Raw genomic sequence first — 21,089 nt, 5'->3', positions numbered from 1 at the left:
ACGGCAGTGACGCCTCATTGCACAAGTAAAAGCCGTACGGTGGTCTTCAGGGCCCCTTGGGATCTGCCTGCCATCAGCTCACTCAGTCGTTCATTCCAACCACATTGGCCTCCTTCCCTGCCCCTCCTGGAACATACCAGACACAAACTTCCACCCCTGTTCTCTTCCTCTGCCTGAAGTGTTCACCATGTGCTCTCTTGGCTGAGTCCCTTTATCACCTGCAGCCTTGGTTCAAGCCTGACCTTTTCAGGGAGGCCCTCCCAATCACCTTTAAACATCCTTTCTGCTGCCCACTGGCAATGCCAGTGCATATTCCCTGCACTCTTGTTTCTTTATTCCTTAATATCTCATGATACACTGTATAAGTATAAACATAAATAATAGCTACTTTCACCTACTAGCATGTAAGTTCCAGTAGAATATTTGTTTGGTTCACTGATGTAACCTAAGTGCCTAGAGTAGCACCTGATTCCTTGAAGATACTATAAATATTTGTTGAATGAATTTGTTGAGTGAAACCAACCATTGAAAGATGTGAGTGAGAACATCATCGCGTGTATTTATTGGGTGAGGGGAAACAGGAGGGAAGAAGACAATGAAGAGGATTTGTCATAATGAAAGTAGCATGGATGTGAAACTTTTTGGCTTTGTAGTTTAACCTGAGAGGTAACAGATAGAGTGATGTCCTGAAAATGAAACTTAAAGGTTTTAAAGCATATAAAGAAAAAAAAGAAAACACACCCAGGCTGAAAGGAAACCCTGGCTAATGGGAATCTGTTTACTAATGTGGTATTTTTAGTCTTTTTTCCTTGTTTCTTTCAACGAATGACTTTAGCTGTGGCCTTACATCCTTAAGGATCAAATTGAGACTCAAATGCTTAATTAACCAAAAAGTACTAGATGAACATCTGCAATTATGAACATAGTCACTTATGTTGATTTTCTTGTCTGAGATGTGAAGTGTCTTATGGGATATAGGTACATGGTGTTTGGAGACTCTACAGCCAGAGAAGCTAGAAGCCTCAGGGACTCATCCCAAGCAACGGAGGGATAACTGTCTAAAGTATGATTGCTGTTAGAAGGGTGGGGACATGGGGGCAATTTGAAATCTTAAGTTCCTGAAGGATGAGCTTGCATATTGTTCTTGGCTTCCTTGAGTGTCTACAATCTATTTAACATCACCTCTGCAGCACTTTCTTGAATCTTCATCCCACATTAACATTATCAGCCCTAGTGAGCAGAACATACCTGTGGACTTTCTTTCCAGGCTAAGACTTATCAGCCCCGCTGCCTGTGAGATGTGTGGAAACACTCCGACCAAGCATGTGACTTCGTATTAGTTAACAGTGTGTAGAAGTGCAGTTTAAGGATTTGTCAAGAGAGCCATTCTCCATAGCACTGACCGTGGGCCCATAACCTATCTGTACTTGCTTTTCATATGTTTCTCTTTCGCTTAGAATCAAGGAGTCCTTTGCTTCTACACCCCTGTTTTACAGGTAAGAAGACTGAATCTCAGAGAGGTGTTGTTTCTTGCCCAGGTCATGCAGATCATGGATAATGGTAGTAGAATTTATTCTGTTAATTTTCAGCCAAGAACAGTGCTAATTAATTGACCTGTATTGTCTTAGTCTTCTCATCATTCTCCCCACTTTCTAGGTGAAGAAATTGGGCCTTAAAGGTTAAGACATTTGTGGAAGGTTCCTCAGTTTGTTAGTGGCAGCTGGGGTTCAGTCTGCTGTCAGCTTGCCTCCATGCCTCAACTGCCCTGTGACAGCTAATTAGAGAATGATCCATGTCTAGAATCTGAACCTCCTGGTGCCTGGCCCAGCCCACTTTGTTTCAAGAGATTCACAGTTATTGCCTGTATGCTTTTGTCTAGCAATATTTTGTGATTAGGACTTTTACTTTCCCGCCTGCTTTTTTTTTTTTTTTTTTTAAACTGAGACAGGGTTTCACTCTCTTGCCCTGGCTGGAGTGCAGTGGTGCGATCTTGGCTCACTGCAACCTCTGCCTCCCAGGTTCAGGTAATTCTCCTGCCTCAGCCTCCCGAGTAGCTGAGATTACAGGTGAATGCCACTACTGCCCAGCTAATTTTTGTATTTTTAGTAACGATGGGGTTTCACCATGTTGGCCAGACTGGTCCATATGATCCACCTACCTTGGCCTCCCAAAATGCTGGGATTATAGGTGTGAGCCACCACGCCCAGCCTGTTGCCTGCTTTTTGAGAGTAATGAAAACTAAATAATTCTGTGGAGTGGTAGCTTTTCTCACCTTCTCACCCTCCTCTACGGAGCTGATGGTCTTTTTTTTTTTTTTTTGAGATGCAGTTTTGCTCTTATTGCCCAGGCTGGAGTGCAGTGGTGCCATCTCAGCTCACTGCACTCTCCGCCTCCTGGGTTCAAGTGATTCCCCTGCCTCAGCCTCCTAAGTAACTGGGGCTACAGGCACGCACCACCACACCCAGCTAATTTTTGTACTTTTGGTAGAGATGGGGTTTTGCCGTGTTGGCCAGGCTGGTCTCGAACTCCTGACCTCAGGTGATCTGCCCGCCTCTGCCTCCCAAAGTGCTGGGATTACAGGTGTGAGCCACAGTCCCCAGCCTGATGGTCTTGCTTTTACATTTATGGCTAGATGAAACTAATGCGAAGATTAAATTTATTTCTGTCCAGGAAGAAGGGGCAGAACCAAAAAATACCAAGAAACAGGATATGTGAGTGGCTTTGAAATTCTGTTTTAATCACATAAGGTCAGATATTTAGCTCCAAGTGTGTCACATTGGATTGACTTTAAGGAAACAGTGCTATTTTTCCCAAGAGGGCTATTGACAGTATCATACTTGTCATACTTCACAGTACGAATCCTTTCATCATTCAACATTGGGCCATGAGGGTAGGTCCCCAGCAATGACAGTTGATGTAAGCCCCTCATCCTTTCAGTATTGTTTCCAGTTTGTAGCTGGAAGAAGGGTGAGAGTTCACTTTCCCTGCAGCATTTCTCATCCTCTTAAGATGTTGAGTAGTTTGTTGCTTGGAGCCTTGGTCATGAGACCGTTTCTTCTGTGATTCTCAGCATTATTCTAGCCTGTCTTTCCTGAAGAAAGGAAAGGCTCAAGGAAGGTAAAGTCAGAGAGGGCTCTTCTCAGGGGATTTATAGGGTGTGCTCTCAGCTCTGTGAAGTGTGGTGGAGGGCAAAGAGAGGAAGCCTCGTAATGGAAAGACACGCATTCCAGATGTGGCTCCACTTTTACTGGGGGGCCTCCGTCCTGCTGAACCTCACCTTCCTCTTCTGCTTAAAAAAAGTGCTTAAAAATACTGCCTTGCCTTGAGCTGGGCGCCGTGGCTCACACCTGTTATCCCAGCACTTTGGGAGGATGAGGTGGGTGGATCATGAGGTCAGGAGATCAAGACTGTCCTTGCCAGCACAGTGAAACCTGGTCTTTACTAAAAATACAAAAAATTAGCCTGGTGCAGTGGCGGGCACCTGTAGTCCCAGCTACTCAGGAGGCTGAGGCAGGAGAATGGTGTGAACCCAGGAGGCGGAACTTGCAGTGAGCCGAGATTGCGCCACTGCACTCCAGCCTGGGCGACAGAGACTCCGTCTCAAAAAAAAAAAAACACAAAAAAAACTGTCTCGCCTTACACATTGAGGTAGTACTGTAAGGATCCAAATGAGGCTAAAATGCTTAATAAGCCACATGGTACTAGATGAACTTATGTCATTATGAATGTGGCACTCACATTGATTTTGTTGTATTATATGCGAAGTATGCTCCAAGATCTACACCTAATTATGTTTGGACTGTCCATAGCCAGAGAAACTGGAAGCCTAAAGGGCTTATCCTAACAAAGACATCAAAGCAGGTTTCAAGGCAGTCCCAGAACATAACTGTAATTTTAGAGCTGGGTAGGGTGAGGTTATATAGAGCTGTCTGACCTTTGAGTGGGATGCTTGCTGGCTGTAGAATTTGGAATAGAAATACTATTTCTCAGATTCATTACTCTTCTGAGTTGCATCTTTCTGAAGTCAGTGTGATGCCCAGTGGGGTGAATATTTGAAGAAGCTTTCCCTGACTCCTGGGGTAGTGGAGCCCACCCAGGCTGTCTCCTAACTGTGTCCTCGGAACCACATTCCTAGGAATGTCAGCATGCACCCTTAGGTATAAGCTGGAGCCAGGGCTTGCTTGCTTACTTATTTATTCAAAGAATAGGGTTTTGAGGCTTGCATAAATATGCTTTATTATATTAAAATACTGCTTTTAATAAAGGGTACTTGGTGACCTGAAATAATAAGGTCAGGCATTCCTCAGCAGGTTATTAGGGACTGTTGTTCCCGTTTCTTTTAGGAAAGGAGTCTAACTGGCTAGACCCAGAGTTACAGGGAGATCAGGAGATACCCCGCCCACCTTTCCTTTTCTGCTGTTGGCTCTGTGTGCTGCTGGTAGCTGTTGCTAGGCTCTCTGTCTCCCTTTCCTTTTTCTGGGGTCTTCCTTTGCTATCTGCCAGCTTGGAGAGAAGGGTGTGCTAAAGCTAAAATTGAGCATGTCAGCCTGGCAACTCAGATTGGTGGATCCCACAAGTCAGCAAGCTTTTTGCCTATAAAGTCCCTTGGTGACTCTGGCAGGAGAGTTCATTTCAGGGATTGGCCAACTCCAGACTGCTACTTTGTTGCCTTGCCAGGAAGGTTGCTTTTCAAATAGGTAAGTGGAAAACCTGTAAATCTCTGTTTTTCATCTTTGTCAGAAGATGGATGTTCTATACGTTAGGTTTTTTTTTTTTTTTTTTGAGACGGGTTTTGCTCTGTTGCCCACGCTGGAGTGCAGTGGCGTGAGGTTACTGCAAACCTCTGCCTCCCGGGCTTAAGTGATCCTCCCACCTCAGCCTCCCAAGTAGCTGGGACTAAAGGTGCGTGCCACCATGCCCGGCTAATTTTTGTATTTTTTGTGGAGACAGGGTTTCGCCATGTTGCCCGGGCTGGTCTCGAACTCCTGGGCACAAACCATCTGCCTGCCTCGGCCTTCCAAAGTGCTGGGATTATAGGTGTGAGCCACAGTGCCTGGCCCCATTAGTTTGTAAAAAAACTTTTTTGTTATTATTTTGTGTTTTTGTTTTAGTATGGTTTAAAAACCGATCTGAGAGGCAGTTTCATAATAGGAATTCTAAAATGTTTTGGGCCATGGTAACAACTCTGGGGTCTAGTCTCCCATGGTTATACTACTTGCATTAAAAATTACTTCAGTGCAGACACATTATCCTCTATTGGGGATGTATAGTGCGGGTTCAGACACGTTATTCCCTACTGGGGATGTATAGCGGGGCTTCATTGGGTATGGTGTATGTGAGTGGCTTGCTCAGCAGAAATGTATGAGCAGCTTAGACATGTCAGCTGGCTCCTGGTACTGAGAGAAATACAGCTGGGCACAGTAAAGAGAATTGTTAGCAACTACAATCACATCCGTGCCAGTTTGCTTTGTGAGCTTTGCAGAAATCCCAGTTGGGTGGTGAAATGCAAGTCACTTCTATTTTGGATGCCTCTGATTATAGACCTTCTGACTGTGAAGGCTGACTAGGAAATTCTCTGCATGGGAGTTCTATGTAATATAGCTATATGTTTCAAAACTGTGAGTGCAGTGCTTACAACATTTTATAAGCAAGTTCTTTATTTTGGGTGGATGCTTCTTTCTTGGTGGGCAATAAGGAAAAAGAGAAGTTATTAAGGATATTTTGTTTATATTTGGTAAACTCCTTGCCTCACACTACAGATTTAACATGAATCAGAGGAATTAGTGCATGGTGGGTAGGATGAGGTCTGTTTTTCACTTCTCGAGAAAAGATTTCACTCCAAATTTAGAATTCTGTCTATTCATGATTACATGGTCTTAGGATTTTAATTGACTTTCAGGATTTTATTGGATACATTTATTCCAGTTAGTGCAATAATAATAATCCTTTAAATTATTTCTGGTTCTTACAATAGGTTTGTAGAATTTGTGTAGTTGTTTAAAAGTCCAGATTTTACAGCTCCTCGTCTGTGTATCCTGCCAGCGTCCCGGAGGAGAAAGAAGTCATGGTATTGTGTTTCCCATGGCTGTGTTTCCTTGATGCACACATTTATCAAGGATTCCTTTCATTTACAGTGAGTGTTACTTTTGTCAGTTTAGGGATAATCTTATTTTTCCACAGCCTTTTTTCCCTCAAGCTGTGAACCGTTATTTTACCATGTAGTGCTTGTTGCTCTTTTGCTTGCAAAGTGATGATAAGCAGTTTATATAGCATTGGAGATTGCCTTCTATCTTCTGAAAGCCAAAGCTGATGTTATTGAAGAGTTACAAGTTGTTTATTCACTCTGATGTTAGCAAATGCTCGACTCCCACTTTTCTGTAAGATAAATCTGATGTCTGATTTGCCATTTATCCTATTTGGTGGTAGGGAGTCTGGAGGAAGCCTAGTAAGCTTGCTGTTCAGAAAGGATGATGCTAGGCATAACCACGGAGGGGTCCATCCGAGGGCTGGAACATGCTCTTGCTTTGCGAACCACTGACTTCTGAGGAGGATTGTTGGTTCTGTTATGGTACATATCTTAAGCACTGTGTGTGCTCTGCGGGCACACTTGGCTGTTGGTTGAGTTCTTTTCTGAAGCAGGAGGATACAACTTCGTCACTCACAGTAGGAAGCTGCCTGCGGCCTCTGGGTGTTGGAAGTGTAAGATGTGAGCAGAGGATATGAGCAGGAGTCCCCGTCCAGGGTGAGATGAGTCAGGAAGGACCCCACTGCAAGATAGCAGGGCTGTGAAAGCCCGGCAGGGCCCTGAGAGGTCAGCAGCAGACAGCCAGAAGTAACTCGGATGCTTTTATTCTTGGCGATGTTTGGGTGCCTCTGTGCTGTGCCCTGGAGAATGGCTCGGGCTGGACAGCTAGCATGGCAGTGATTCTCAGTTAGGGATGGGCTGAATCTGGACACAATTTCCTTCTTCCATGGAACTAACAGTCTGAGAGAAACATTTGTTGAAATCTAAGTTGGGTTTTTTGAAAATGAACCTTACTCTTGTATCCAGGATATTTTGTAAGGCGGCATTGTGACAGGAATCCAGTGACCCTTGGAACAACACAAACTTGAACTGTGCGGGTACACTTCCATGTGAATTTTTTCCAACCAAACCAGGTTGAAAATGCAGTGTTCTTGGGATGTAAGATAGAGGGCCGCCTTTTTGTGTATCAGCAGGTTCCACAGGGTGGACTGTGGGACTTGAGCATGCTTGGGATTTGGTATCTGCAGGGGTCCTGAAACCAATTCCTCTCGGACACTGAGGGATGGCTTTAGAGTTGAGAATGAAGGGTGCCTCTGGAAGGAGAGCTCAGCAGGTGAGTCACAAAAGGGATGGTGTAGATGCGTGAGCAGTCTACTAGGAGACAGCCAGCTGCCTTATGGACACAGCAGAGCCTCTCCTTGCTACCCACTCTCCCACAGCCTCCGACTACGTCTGTGTCTTTACTTTGGAAGTGGCGGGTTGACAGTCAAGGCCTCAAACGAGTGCATTTCCCTGCCCTCTGTGTCTGGCTTTAACATGGTTTGAAACATGTAAACTGTAATATTGATGCCAACCAGAGAGGACAGTGTGCAAGTTGACGATACACTTCTTAGTGTTCTGTTTCCTAAGCTCATTTTCATAAATGAGTTTCTTTCTTGATTAGTCATATTCACATGTGAATGTGTATTTGCTAAATCTCGATTCTTGGTGTGAAATTCAAGGACACTTTAAAGCAGGAATTGATAAGGAAACTATAGCAGGGTTTCTCCCTCCCAGCACTGTTGACGTTAGGTGGGGGCTGCCCTGTCCATTGCAGAATGTTTATCGGCCTCCCACCTCTGTCCACCAGATGCCATGCCAGCAGCAGCAACAGCACCCTCCATAACAAAAAAAAAATGTTTCCAGATGTGGCCAAATGAAATCTCCCCTGAGAGGGCAACTCTTCTACTCTGCCTGAAAATCAGTGCCTTACAGGCTCTAGGATTCCAGGTAAAAGAGAAATTTAGTAGAGCAACTTGCAGTGGTTCTGTTTTCTTTGTGTCTGTCACTTGCACATATCCTGGCCTCAGAGAGGACTTCACAGACTGCAGGGATTGCACAGCTCCAGGATTGCCATTAGCATCAGACTTTGATGTGCATGAGCCCTATGACTCCTCCTCCAGCTTTGCAAAGGGCTGCGTTGTTCCTTGTAACTCCTTAGAACTAACATTAGGTTTTAAGATGGTGTTACTAATGGTATTGTTGACAGAAAAGACATTGGCCACCGTTCTGACAATGGGTGGTGGGGTAGCTTTCTGTGTGTGCTTGGAAGTTGTGTAATTTCTTCATCTCAGATTCATAATTCACTTTTTTTTTGCCCTTATTTCTTTTGCTTTTTTTCCCCCTTCCTTTTTGGAGTAGTATGTCATACTGAAAGGGTAGTAAATTTTTCTTCCTTTATCCAGCAGTTTTGTTTCTTATTCATTTTTCACATTAGCTACTTCCGTATGTGTGTGTTTCATATTTTATGACTACTCACAGTGGAATTTTTTTTGAGAGTCTGTTCTGATGAGGAATATGTAAATGGAATGACAGTTAAGAGTCTGTAAAGTTCTAATCTGACTACATTTTCTGACAGTGTGTAGCTTTGGCTTGGTTCAGGTGCTGAATTGGTTTTGTATCTTTGTGAACTGTTTGAAATCTCAGCGGCAGCATGAAGACCTGGTCCCCTGAGGCAGGTGGTGAACCGAACAGGCGTTTGATTCAGGGGTCTGGCATTCAAGGACATCCTTAGTGGAAAACTTTGAAGGGGAGAAAAACCCTTGTTTTGTTGCATCTCTATTGAGCTGTTGAAGAAAAATAGTGATGAGATCATTTGAATTATTTGATCTCAAGAGTCACTTCCATTAGTCAAGTGCACTGCTGCTGGATTAAGGAAATGGCAGTGTGGGTTTCTTGAAATAGAGGTTTAGAAATTCGAGTCTTGATTTTCAGCTTGCCTAGGTGAAGGAAGCTCCAAAGAATGTGGTGACACAGTATTCCTGACTAACATTGTCTCTAAGGATATTTGAACCAAAAGTGTCAGTTCCTTAGAAGAAAGTGTGTTTATAAATATACAGATGGAAGTGATTCTTGAAATTGAAAGTGTCTTCCAAAAGTCTGAGGTTTGAAAGCGTTTAGTCAACTCTTGCTCTGTCCATATAGCACACAACTTTTATTAGGAAAGTTATCATTATAAGAGAATAGCTATTCATTAAAGAGGTGGTTTTCAACACTGCTGTTGCAGAGCTCAAGGGGGACTGCCTGGGCCATTACTGCAGGATTAAAAAGGCCCCTGCACATGATTGTTGGGACTTCTGTCACTGTGTATACACAGTCAGGAAGATAATTTGGAGTTGTGAGAATGAACCTCTTCTGTTTGTGTGACACATCTGGAAGTGACGTGGAAGATGAACTCTTCAGGTCAGTTTAGGCGAAGCTGCCAAACCTTGATTACTTTCTCTGTATTCCTTTTGGTATTCTGTGGTCCTTCAGAGTGACTGTAAGTACTGTTGTTAGAGTGATTCTGAAGTTTAAACAAGCTCAGTATATGCCTCATTTCCTGAAATAGGAGGTCTCTCAGGGAACGTCCAGCCTAACCCAAGTTAAATACGTGCTTTAGTTTTATCAACTGTTTTTCAGATGCAACTAATCTAGAAAGTTTGTTTGCACAAAATAAAAATATGGCAAAATGTATTTTATATTGCTTACATAGTGGGTGCTTAGTTTGTGGGAAACAAATATATTTCTGAAACAAGGAAAATTATGCTTACAGAATATTTTAAGAATTTTTATTTTAAGTATATAATACCATTGGAACAAGATGAACAGCACTACTTCTTATGAGATACCCGTACAGGACCTCTTTTGGTAAAAGGGTAACTAGCTAATTATTAGGGTAGTGTATATGTAGGGAGAGTATTTATCATAGCCTGAAATCATATTCTCTTCTCAAAGACCAGTGCTCCTCCTGAATGTCTTCAGCCTGATAATCTAAAGAGCCATTTATTATACAGTTTGGTGGTTGGATTTAGCCATCTTGTGGTGGGAGCAGTCACTGAGCTCCAAGTTCAGTTAGCCACATTGTTTTGTTTGCTTCTGAGTGTGTAAGTGATCTACCTAGTTTTCAAGTATTTTAAGATGTTTGGCGAATGATGTTTTCGCCTTCAGTTCACTTGTTTTATTCCATTGAAGTGTTAACGCTGATGGTGGGGTCACTGTATGGGGTGACAGTGGCTGAAAAACTGATTGCAAAGGTATATTTAAAAATTTTTTCAGAGTTCAAGAGTGTTGTCAGTTCTTCAGTTTGACATTCTTGCTATAGATAGAGGTTATGTAAACACAGTGCTAATACTCGGAGGAACGAAACAAGCTGAGTAGTGGAGTTCCTTTCCTTTCCTGTTAAGCTAACATTTGTAGCAAGTATGCATCCCCTCAGAGTGTTTGTAGAATGGGTTCTCTTCATCCACAGAGAAGATGTTGGAGAGAAAACAGAATTCACTGGGCAAGTAGTTGGCTGAGAGAATTACCAGTGCCTGTGGCGACTAGGCTTAGAGCCACAGCCATTGTAGGTGGTCCACAAATATGGTAGCCTGAACAGTGGGCCATTTTCTAGAAATGTGAGAATTGGATGTCCCCTGTGGGAGTTCGAGGTTCAGTTCTTCAGTAGGTCAACAACCATTGGTCAGTCCAAGTTCTGCGTTCCAACCTCCCTGCTGGATGCTGGGAATACAAAGATCAACATTATTTGGACCTTGCGCTTAAGGACATAATGATCTATTGGGTGAGACAGATGCAAATAAGGGATTACAATACGTTGTGTAGGAGAAGAAGGGAGACCAGAGTCCCCTGGATGGCGGAGGATGTGGTCAGGGAAAGTTAGCAAGTAAGCGCTGCCTGATTAGTGAGGGGCAAGAGTGGTGAAGGGGGTGGGGTGGTGAAGCAGAGGCCAGTAAGGCCAAGGCAGGCACAGGGAATTTGCTTCTGAAAGATCCAGGCTGGACTGGGCATATCTTCCTTCCTCCCTCCCTCCCTCCCTCTCCTTTTCTTTCTTTCCCCCTTCCCCTCCTTCGTCTTTCTGCCCTGCCCTGCCCTGCCCTGCCCTGCCCTGCCCTGCCCTGCCCTCTCCTCTCCTCTCCTCTCCTCTCCTCTCCTCTCCTCTCCTGTCCTGTCCTCCCCCTCCCCCCCCCTCCCTTTTGTCTCACTCTGTCACCTGGACTGGACTGGGATCATGACTCCCCAAGTCAACCTCCCAGTTTCAACCAGTCCTTTTGCTTCAGCCTCCCAACTAGCTGGGACCACAAATGTGCACCACCGTGCCTGGCTAATTTTTAAAATTATTTGTACATACAGGATCTTGTCATGTTGCTTAGACTGGTCTGGAACTCCTGGGCTCAAGTGATCCTCCTGCCTCAGCCTCCTAAAGTGCTGGGATTACAGTCATGAGCCACCACACATGGTGGTCATATGTTCCTTTTGAAGTCAGTAAGTAGTTTAGTTGAACTTGTTCGTGACTTAGTCCCCAAACATTTAATGCATTGTGCTCATTAAGAGGACATTTGTTGGAAAAGAGATTTCACAATGATGGATGTGTACTGGAGTTTCTTGTATATTTTTATATACTCTAGATTCTGGAGAATGATCACTCAGTTTTAATGTGGAAGACAGAATAGACATCTTTAGAACTGTAAAAGGAATAAGCTATTTTTGTTGAGTATGAGAAGAAGATAGCCTTCGTAGAATCACAGGCTGTTCAGAGCATCAAGGACCTCATACTGTGGAAATCCTCATGTTACAGATAGGACAGCTGAGCTGCCAAGAGGAGCTGCTCCTCCACTCTTCACAGCTGGTTCACAGCAGTTCTTAGTCTGAGAGCAAGTCTTCTGATATTGGGGTCAGATCCTTTCACTGCAACACACTGTACCTCTTTTAAAACAGTTCTTATAGCAAGGTAAAACTTTCTCAAGAAGAAATTGACCTATCTTAATGTTTTTCTTTTTTAATGTGATGTTAGTCTAAGTAAGAATTATGTTTTAGGGAATTGTATTAGTTGAAAAGCTGTACAAGAAATTACCCCAACATTTAGTAACTTAAAACAACATTTATTATCTCTCAGTTTTTGTGAGTCAGGACTCCCAGCTTCGCTGAGAGCCTCTGGCTCAGGGTATCTCATGGGATTACAGCTGAGCTGTCAGTTGGGGCTGTAGTCATCTCAAGGCTCAACTAGGGGAACTGCCTCCAGGCTCACTTATGTGGCCAATGCAGGCATCAGGTGCTCACTGGCTGTTGGCTGGATACATCAGTTTCCTGCCACATTGGCCTCTCCATAGGGCAGCTGGCTTCCCCTGGACCAAGTGATCCGAGAGAGAGCAAGGGAGACCCATAAGATGGAAGCCATACATAGTCTTTTTTTTTTTTTGAGATGATGTCTCGCTCTGTCACCCAGGCTGGAGTGCAGTGGTGGGATCTCGGCTCACTGCAACCTCTGTCTCCTGGGTTCAAGAGATTCTCCCGCCTCAGCCTCCTGAGTAGCTGGGATTACAGGCGCCCACCACCACGCCTGGCTATTTTTTGTATTTTTGGTAGAGACGGGGTTTCACATGTTGGCCAGGCTAGTCTCGAACTCCTGACCTCAAGTGATCTGCCTGCCTTGGCCTCCCAAAGTTCTGGGATCACAGGCATGAGCCGCTGCACCTGGCTGGAAGCCACAGTCTTTATAACCTGAGCTTAGAAGTGACATTCTGTCACTGCTATTTGATAGAATCAAGTCATTAAGTCAAGGGGACAGTATTATATTAATACATGAGTGTGAATACCAGGAGATACATTGGGGCCCGTCTTCGGGGCTGTCCATGACAAACATGGATTAAGATTCTGTTGATTGTGTTTAGCAGAAGTCCACTAAAACTGACTTCAGCAAAACAGACCGGGAGTGGGAGAGAGAATAAATATGGGATATGAAGATTTTTCATGGAGACCAAGGGTGAGGAGCATAACTGGGTCTCATGAGGAACTGGACTTGGAAGGTGGACAGTCTTAGGAACTGAGGCAACTTTCTCCTGCAGTATCTTAATAGTAAAGTCTCTCATCCTTCTAAGTCAGTCTTATGTTTCACATGTCTCAAATTTATTTTTCTTTTAATCTTTATTCTTTATAAAATAGCTATTTTTCTTTGTCTACACATGGTGGAAAATGGCCACCCCAGTGGTTCTAGGACCATAAAAGACTAAGGGAAGAATCTCCGTGTCGCAGGAGAGAGGATTGAGTTTACTTTGCCCCACTAGTGGGATGGCTTCCCCTATGGAAGTTGTCCAGTGAGCAGGGTCAAGGTTTAGGTTGGGGATGTGGACATGTCTGCAGTAGCCTTACTCTCCTGTGAGCTGTGGGGGACGGATAAACGGGATGAAGTTGGAGGGGTTTAGTGAATCATTGGGACAGCAAATTTCAGAGAAGAGCATTTGGAAATAATTTTCTCAAATACATAGTTTTAAAATCCGTATTTGATTTTTTTCTTCAGGGATTCCCAAGCAAAGTAGAGCTAAAATGAATTAATTTGGGTAAAAGTAAAGTTAAGGCTAAGTTAGGAAACACTTTTAAAAACAGGAACCTGCTGGGTGATGTGGGCTCATGCCTGTAATCCCAGCACTTTGGGAGGCAGAGGTGGGCGGATCACCTGAGGTCAAGAATTCAAGACCAGCCTGGCCAACATTGTGAAACCCCATCTCTACCAAAAATTCCAAAATTAGCTGGGTGTGGTAGCGCATGCCTGTAGTCCCAGCTACTTGGGAGGCTGAGGCAGGAGAATCGCTTGAACCTAGTAGGCAGAGGTTGCAGTGAGCTAATATTGCACCATTGCACTCCAGCCTGGGCAACACAGCAAGACACTGTCTAAAAAAAAAAAACAAAAAAAACAAAAAAAAAGAAAAACCTTAATGGAAAAGTAAGCTTTTCTATATTAATTATTTTAAAAAAGTCTCTGAGGCTAGTATTAACCTGGAAAACTTACTGATTATCATAAGTACTGTTTCTCTCTCTCTCTCTCTCTTTAGTTGCCCCTTATAAATTCCAGGTTTATCCACTTTTTAAAATGTTCTTGTGCTGTGAACATCTGTCAGCTTTCCTATATTAGATTTTTTTTTTAGCAGCTTATATAACTTGAAATAAAATTACCATTTTTTGTTCTAAAACTGCCTATTTAGTGTGTTGATAGGGTTTTGCTTTGGCTTCAGTCGATTTCAATAGATGACAAAGATGCAGAAAAGGTTTTTATTTTCATTTTTGCATGCTTGTTCACTTCCATGGCACTTTAAAATGATGCACACTCCAGCTTAGCTGCAAGAAAGCTTGTATTACAAAGGTAGAAACCAAAAGCCTTTTCTGGAGGTGTTTTTCTTTTTGCTTTGTAGATAAGTCAGAAGAATCCTGTAAAACCTAAAGACAGTCTACCAGTTGCATAGTTGGGTAGTTTTCATTTTTGTTCTCGGAGTTGGATTTGAGCAGTTCAGCAGTAGCAGCAATTAAAGCATATTAGTGTATGGTAAACACTGATGCTTGTACATCTTAAGATGTTGCTTTGTTGGTCAAAATCTGATTTTAAAAGTTGAGACTGGGGCAGTGGTTTTGGGAATTACCACATGGTAAACAGCTCTGTTCCCAGCCCCCAACTCTCCATGACTCTGTGTAGGGGAAGCTGGTGGTGTAGCGCATGTTTGAGAAGGTAGATTTGGCAATGGGAAGTGTGCTTCAGGTGGGGTGGGTCCACAGAGCCTAGCACGGTTGGCTGGGTGGTGCTCCTTCAGAAAAATCTGCGCCCACTCCTTAACCTCTTCATGTTTTACTCATACTCTGCTATTGTGGGTTTAGGTTTGGCAATAATGCTGCTGTTTACAGTGAGAACCTAAGAGGGGAAAAAGAATGGACTTTGTAGTTGCAGCGGTTGCTGGGAAGATGCATTAAGTTTTTTCTAGCTTCTTCCTACTGTTTACTGTGATGCATTCTCTTAAAACTATTCTTTCTTATAATCTTCTCTCTGTCTCCTTAACAGATGTGGAGTTGATCATGCCACTGCCCTGCTCACAACCCCTGAGTGGCTTCTGTTCTGGTTAGAGTAAATACATACTCCTCCCTGTGGCTCACAGTCATTGGTGTCTGTCCCCTGCCTGCCATGTAAACCTCCTTTCTCGTGGTGACTCCAGCCACAAGGGCCTCCCGGTGTTTTTCAAGCTTCCAACTTTGTCTGTCTCAGGGTGTGTACAGATGTTCTTCCTTCTGCCCTTCATGCTCTTCCCACAGCTTGTCACCTGACTGGCTTCTGGGCGTCCCGTATCACCTCTTCAGGGTTTTTTCCTAAGAATACAATCCAGAGAGAGCAGCCTCTGCCCCTACCGCTGCCCCTGCCCCAGCCCCAGCCCCAGCCCCAGCCTCAGCCCCATCACACTCAGTCTCTTTACCTTTATGAGGTAATGTTTACCACAGTCTGAAATTATCTTATTTACCCGTTGTTTGTGTTTCCTCCACTCCCAGAATAGAAACACCATGAAGATAGGGACATGTCTTGCCCAGCACGATGCCTCCATCACCTAACACAGTACTTAGCATACAGTAGTTCTCAGGAAATACTCGAATGAATGGAAGTGGTGCATTCGTTTAACACATAGCAAACATTTTTTTTGTCTCTGTTTTTAGACCTTGGCATTTTTAAAGAGCACTGGTCAGTTTGTAAAATATCCCTCAATTTGACTTTGTCTGGTGTTTCCTCTGGATTAGACTCAGATTATGCATTTTTGGCAGAAGCAGTGCCTCGTGTCAGAAGGCACATGTCTGTTTATCCCAGCATTGGGGATGCTAACTTTGATCACTTTGTGAAGCTGTGGCGTATTCTAGGTTTCTTCAGTGTACTGTTGCTGCTTTTCCCTTTGTAATTAATAAGTAACTTGTGGGGAGATTGAGACTTTGTAAAATATTCAATTTCTTATCAAACTTTCACTCACAAGTTTTAGTATCCATTGATGGTTTTTTAGGTCCTTCTGTATCTATTAGCAGCCCTTCTCTTGTAAGGAAAAGCTCTCCCTTTTCATCATTTATATATTGATCAGTATGGACAGATTGTTAATTTCATTGAGTTTTAATCTATTATTATTTTTTTGTTGCTTAAGTTGTCCAAGATTTGACTGGTGGGAGCCTCTTCAAACTGGTTTCTTTTCAAGTTGTGTTCTTTTGCTATGTCCTCATCATTCCTTCAGTGCTTCCTTAGTTTCTGTCAGGACATCTGCTTTTTAGAAGTCATTTTTCTCCTCGTTTGGAAAAAGCACTTTTTTGCTTTTTCCCCCCCTGCAAGAAGTATGGATGTAATACTTCCCTTTACAGAACATCACCGTAACATCTGTAGTCAGTCATGATACCTAAAAATGTGACCTTAAGCAAGTCTTACTATTTTTTTTAAACTCTCATGATTTTTCTTGCTGTTTCTGTGAAATCTAAGAGGAGCAGCTTGTCTGTTTGTAGTTCAGGGACAGAATAGTGTTGTGTGAGATGGTCCACAGTATTTACTGAATACTGCCAGTGCATAAAGCATACTACCTGGAGCTGGAGAGAATCACAAAAGAGAGTAGAAGAGAGCATGTCTCTGCTCTCAAGGATGACAGGATTCAGTGGAGAAAGAGAAGACTGTACTGCACATAGGAACAAATGAAGTTGAAAAGATTAATTTTCACAGCTAACAGTCTTCTTTATCCTGCTCATGGGTAAAGATTACCATTTAATTTGTAGCAGTAGTGAGTCTTGAAAACTGGGTGCCATTTATTACCACTTCTTGTCAAGCTCACACATGAGACAAGTCAAGGGCCAAGAAAGCCTGACCTGTAGATGAAACAAGCCGCTTGTAGATTTAGGTGGTTAATTACTTATACAGACAGAGAAAAGAAGAAGAAGGCAAAGATACCAGCTTCCTGTAGTCCTTGTCTAGCACACCAAGAAGGGTGACACTGAAATTCATGGCTTATGACCGTGAGTCACAGGATTCTGGCTGCTGAGGAACTAGATCCAGATGGCAGCTAAGTGGGTTTATCTTCTGGACCCTTAATTGAGGCCAGGTGGAGGGACGCCCAGAAAGTCCCATGCTTCACCAGAACCCAGGAGGCAGTGAGGACCTGTCTCCCGTCAGCTACGAGGGAAGTAGGGAGGTGAGTGGGTGTTGACATAGCATCCCCCTCTCTTGTGTTCCTGGAGGGTCATGAGGTATTCTTCCAAGACAAAGCATCTGCTCTTCCGGCCTTGCCTACATGGCTTATTAGGTAAGTGCGGGCTGCCAGGGATTTGTGGCAGAGCTGTTCTCCTGTACTTCTTTGGACTTGTAGTGTGACTGATGTCTCCACATAACAGATAATCACATCGCCTCTCAATGTTACTCCCCAGCTTTTTTGCCTCCCCGTCCTCTCCCGTCTTTTGACAGATGCTGTTGTGTGAATCAGTCTGTTCTTGGGGCCTATTTTCTGTCTGCCTCCTCTTCATATCTGACATGTAAGCATGGCTGGCATTGGTTTGAGAATCCTGGTTCAGGCTCTCCCTGTACATATTTAGAGCCACTGGACTGCAACAGATATTGCCTAATTGTTTGTAGATGGCTGTGTTTTTTGTTTATTTCTTTAAAAAACAAATTTGTGGTATAATGTACACATCAAATTTACCATTTTAGCTCTTTCTTTATTTATTATTATTATTTATTTTTTTGTAGAGACGGGGTTTTGGTATGCTGCCCAGGCTGATCTTAAACTTTTGAGCTGAAGCAATCTGCCCGCCTTGGCCTCCCAAGGCGCTGGGGTTACAGGCGTGATTCACCACACCCATTTTAGCCATTTGTAAGTGTGCAGCTCAGTGGCATTAGGCGCATTCACATTGCTGTGCAACCATCACCACTATCCATCTCCAGAACTTCTTCTTCCCAAACTGAAACTCTGTGCTGAGTTGTTAAAAAAACCCCAAGTCCTCGTTTCGTCTTCCCCCCAGATGCTGGTGACCACCATTCTTTTGGTGCCTAAATTTGTAACTCACATAAGTGGATCCAGACAATATTTGCCTTGTGACAGGCTTATTTCACTTAACGTAATGTCCTCAAGGTTTATCCATGTTGTTGCATGTATAAAAATTTCCTTCCTTTTTCAGGCTGAATAATGTTTTATTGTATGGATATATCACATTTATTTACCCATTCATCTGTTGTGGGTTGCTTCTGCCTTTTGGTGATTGTCAATAATGCTGCTAGGAACAACAGTGTTGAAACATTTGTTAGAGTTCTTGCTTTCAATTCTTTTGGGTATGTACTCAGAAGTGGAATTGCTGGAAGGACTGAAAGCTTAGTTTTTGGTTAATTTGTATTGTTACTTAATGTTAATGGCTGTATCACCATATTATATGGGCCTTATGAGGCCAAATGGATGACTGGAATTTTAAAATTAAATTTCTTTTTTTTCTTTCTTTTCTTTTTTTTGAGATAGGGTCTCACTTTGTCACCCAAGCTGGAGTGTAGTGGTGCGATTATGGCTCACTGCAGCCTCAATCTCCTGGGCTCAAGCAATCCTCCTGTCTCAGCCTCCTGAGTAGCTGGGACCACAGGCATGCACTACCATGCCCAGCTAATTTTTTTTGTAGCTATGGGGTCTTGCCATGCTGCTCAGGCTGGTCTTGAGCTCCTGGACTCCAGCAATCCTTCTGCCTTGGCCTCCCAAAGTGCTGGGATTACAGGTGTGAGTCACTGTGCTCTGCCTAAATTTTATTTTTTTAAAAGTAGTATTTATTATTTCCCTCCTTGATTGTAGAAAATTTTGAAAAGTATATAGAAAAAATTATCTGTAATCTCCTACCACACAGAGCAATGCTTGTTTTTAAAATTTTACATTAGTATTTTAATATTAATATGAACATAAATAATACTCTATGGTATATCTGTATATGATTTTACACAATGTATAACTTAAAGAAAATTAGATAATATATTAATATGTCTCTGGGTCAGACACATTAATCAAGCTTCTGTGGTGGGGATTTACCAAAATACAGGGTTTTTTTGTTTGTTTTTTTGTTGTGTTTTGTTTTGAGATGGAGTCTTGCCCTGTCGCCCAGGCTGGAGTGCAATGGCGCAATCTCAGCTCTCTGCAACCTTCACCTCCCGGGTTCAAATGATTCTCCTGCCTCAGCCTCCTGAGTAACTGGGATTACAGATGCCTGCCACCACGCCCCAGCTAATTTTTGTATTTTTAGTAGAGACAGAGTTTCACCATGTTGGCCAGGCTGGTCTCGAACTCCTGACCTCGTGATCCCCCTGCCTCGGCCTCACAAAGTGCTGGGATTACAGGTGTGAGCCACCACACCTGGCCCATAATGCAGGTATTTATTCACCCATTTACTTATTGTTTCATTTTCTCTCAGGTATGTTATCTGTATTTACATATATGCTTGTGGATATATGTATCTTTCATAATTGAGACCATGCTGTAAATATGACTTTATAATTTTTTTGTCTTATTATAAAAGTATGGCCTCTAAACAGTCTTCTGAAACATAATTATTAGTTACCACAGGTAATACAAGGTACATCAATTCCATGATTTATTTAATCATGACAGTACTATTTATACTAGCATTAACTGAGTGCACAGATTTAGATTTTGGTTCTTTAGGTTTTTTCTTTTAATCTTCTTAAAAACTCATATATAATATTTTGTTTGCATATCTGTGGGGGCATTTCCTTATTTTTAAAAGTCACCTTTATGAGACAAAGGAATGAAACTTTTGATACTTACTGAGTAGGCAGGAATTTAAAAATTACTGAATGTTATTTTTCAGGTGTATGTGAGTAACTTTTAATATGAGTCTGAAGAATTGGCATTCTACTCACTGTCTTCACTGATTCTCTAAGAAAATATTAAGCATCTACTGAGAACCTTATTATATTAGGTAGATGTTACACAGATATACAAGACATGGCCTCTGATTTGTGGATCACTAAATTGTAATTGTGAACATGAGAAGTATGGGTTGAGCATCCCTGATCTGAAAATCTGAAATCAGAAATGCTCCAAAATCTGAAACTTTTAAAAAATGTTTGCCCCCCTCAACACACACACCCCTGCACCTAAAATCTGAAATCTTTTGAATGCCAACATGATGCCACAAGTGGAAAATTCCACACCTGACACTTTTGCTTTTTGATGGTTCACTGTACACACATCTGTTTCATGCACAAAATAATTAAAACTATTGTATAAAATTACCTTCACGTTATGTGTATAAGGTGAATGTGAAACAAATGAATTTTGTGTTTAAACTGGGGCCCCATCCCCAAGTGTGTGAGCAGATCTTCCAAAATCCAAAAAAATTTGAAATCCAAAACACTTCTGGTACCAAGCATTTTGGATAAGGGAGACTCAGCCTGTATATACATTATCATTTAAGGCAGCATGTGATACATACTATGTTAGTTGTACAGAAGGAGCTGCTAAAATCAAATAAAAAAGAGTGTGCAGTAAGATGTTTAAGGTGGAAGAGGCGACTTCTGGCCTGGGTGATCTGGGACAGTTTCATGGGGAGAGAGATTGGGGACTGGGTCTTTTGTTTGGGTGGTTCTTGCAAATAGAACATTTCTGGCAGTGGGGAAGGCAATGGGAAGGGCCGCCAGGTGAAAAAGTACAGGATTTATTTGGGTCTTGGCAAATGAATTTACTCAAAGACAGGGAGGATAGTCCAGACAAGGCTTGGGTGACTTGCAGCCTAAGGGGTCTATGTCATGTAGGGACCTGAATGCCCAGCTAGGGGGTACCAGATTTTTTTTTTTATTCTCCAATTTAAAACTTTTAGTTAAAAAGTAAACTTTAATGTTGAAAATGCAGACTTTGAGAGGGCAGAAGGATCACACACAAGGCTGTCACTTCACACTTGGAGGGTTGCACAGCAGCCAGGCAGAGGCACTCCTCACTTCCCAGAAGGGGCTGCGGCCAGGCAGAGGCGCTCCTCACATTCCAGACGGTGTGGGGGCCGGCCAGAGGTGCTCCTC

The 21,089-nt window shown here is 42.8% G+C and overlaps 1 protein-coding gene across 8 annotated transcripts in view; it reads left to right on the top strand.

The window, feature by feature from the left end:
* Positions 1–21,089, top strand: part of CCNY (cyclin Y) — a 310,137-nt gene that overhangs the window by 93,857 nt on the left and 195,191 nt on the right. Inside the window, exon 1 of one of the 8 annotated variants that reach the window (XM_009214283.4) lies at positions 5,091–5,618. The exons of the other annotated variants lie outside the window; for them this stretch is intronic. Coding sequence (XP_009212547.1) covers positions 5,606–5,618 — 13 coding nt within the window. The 5' untranslated portion in view covers positions 5,091–5,605. Of the gene's footprint in view, positions 1–5,090; positions 5,619–21,089 lie in introns of those variants that run through there. 8 annotated transcript variants of the gene reach the window in all.

Source organism: Papio anubis, chromosome 11 (genome assembly GCF_008728515.1).
Source record: "Papio anubis isolate 15944 chromosome 11, Panubis1.0, whole genome shotgun sequence".
Classification (NCBI taxonomy): Eukaryota; Metazoa; Chordata; class Mammalia; order Primates; family Cercopithecidae; genus Papio; species Papio anubis.
Note: the sequence above shows the minus strand (reverse complement) of the source record. Positions and strands in the feature narration are given on the sequence as shown.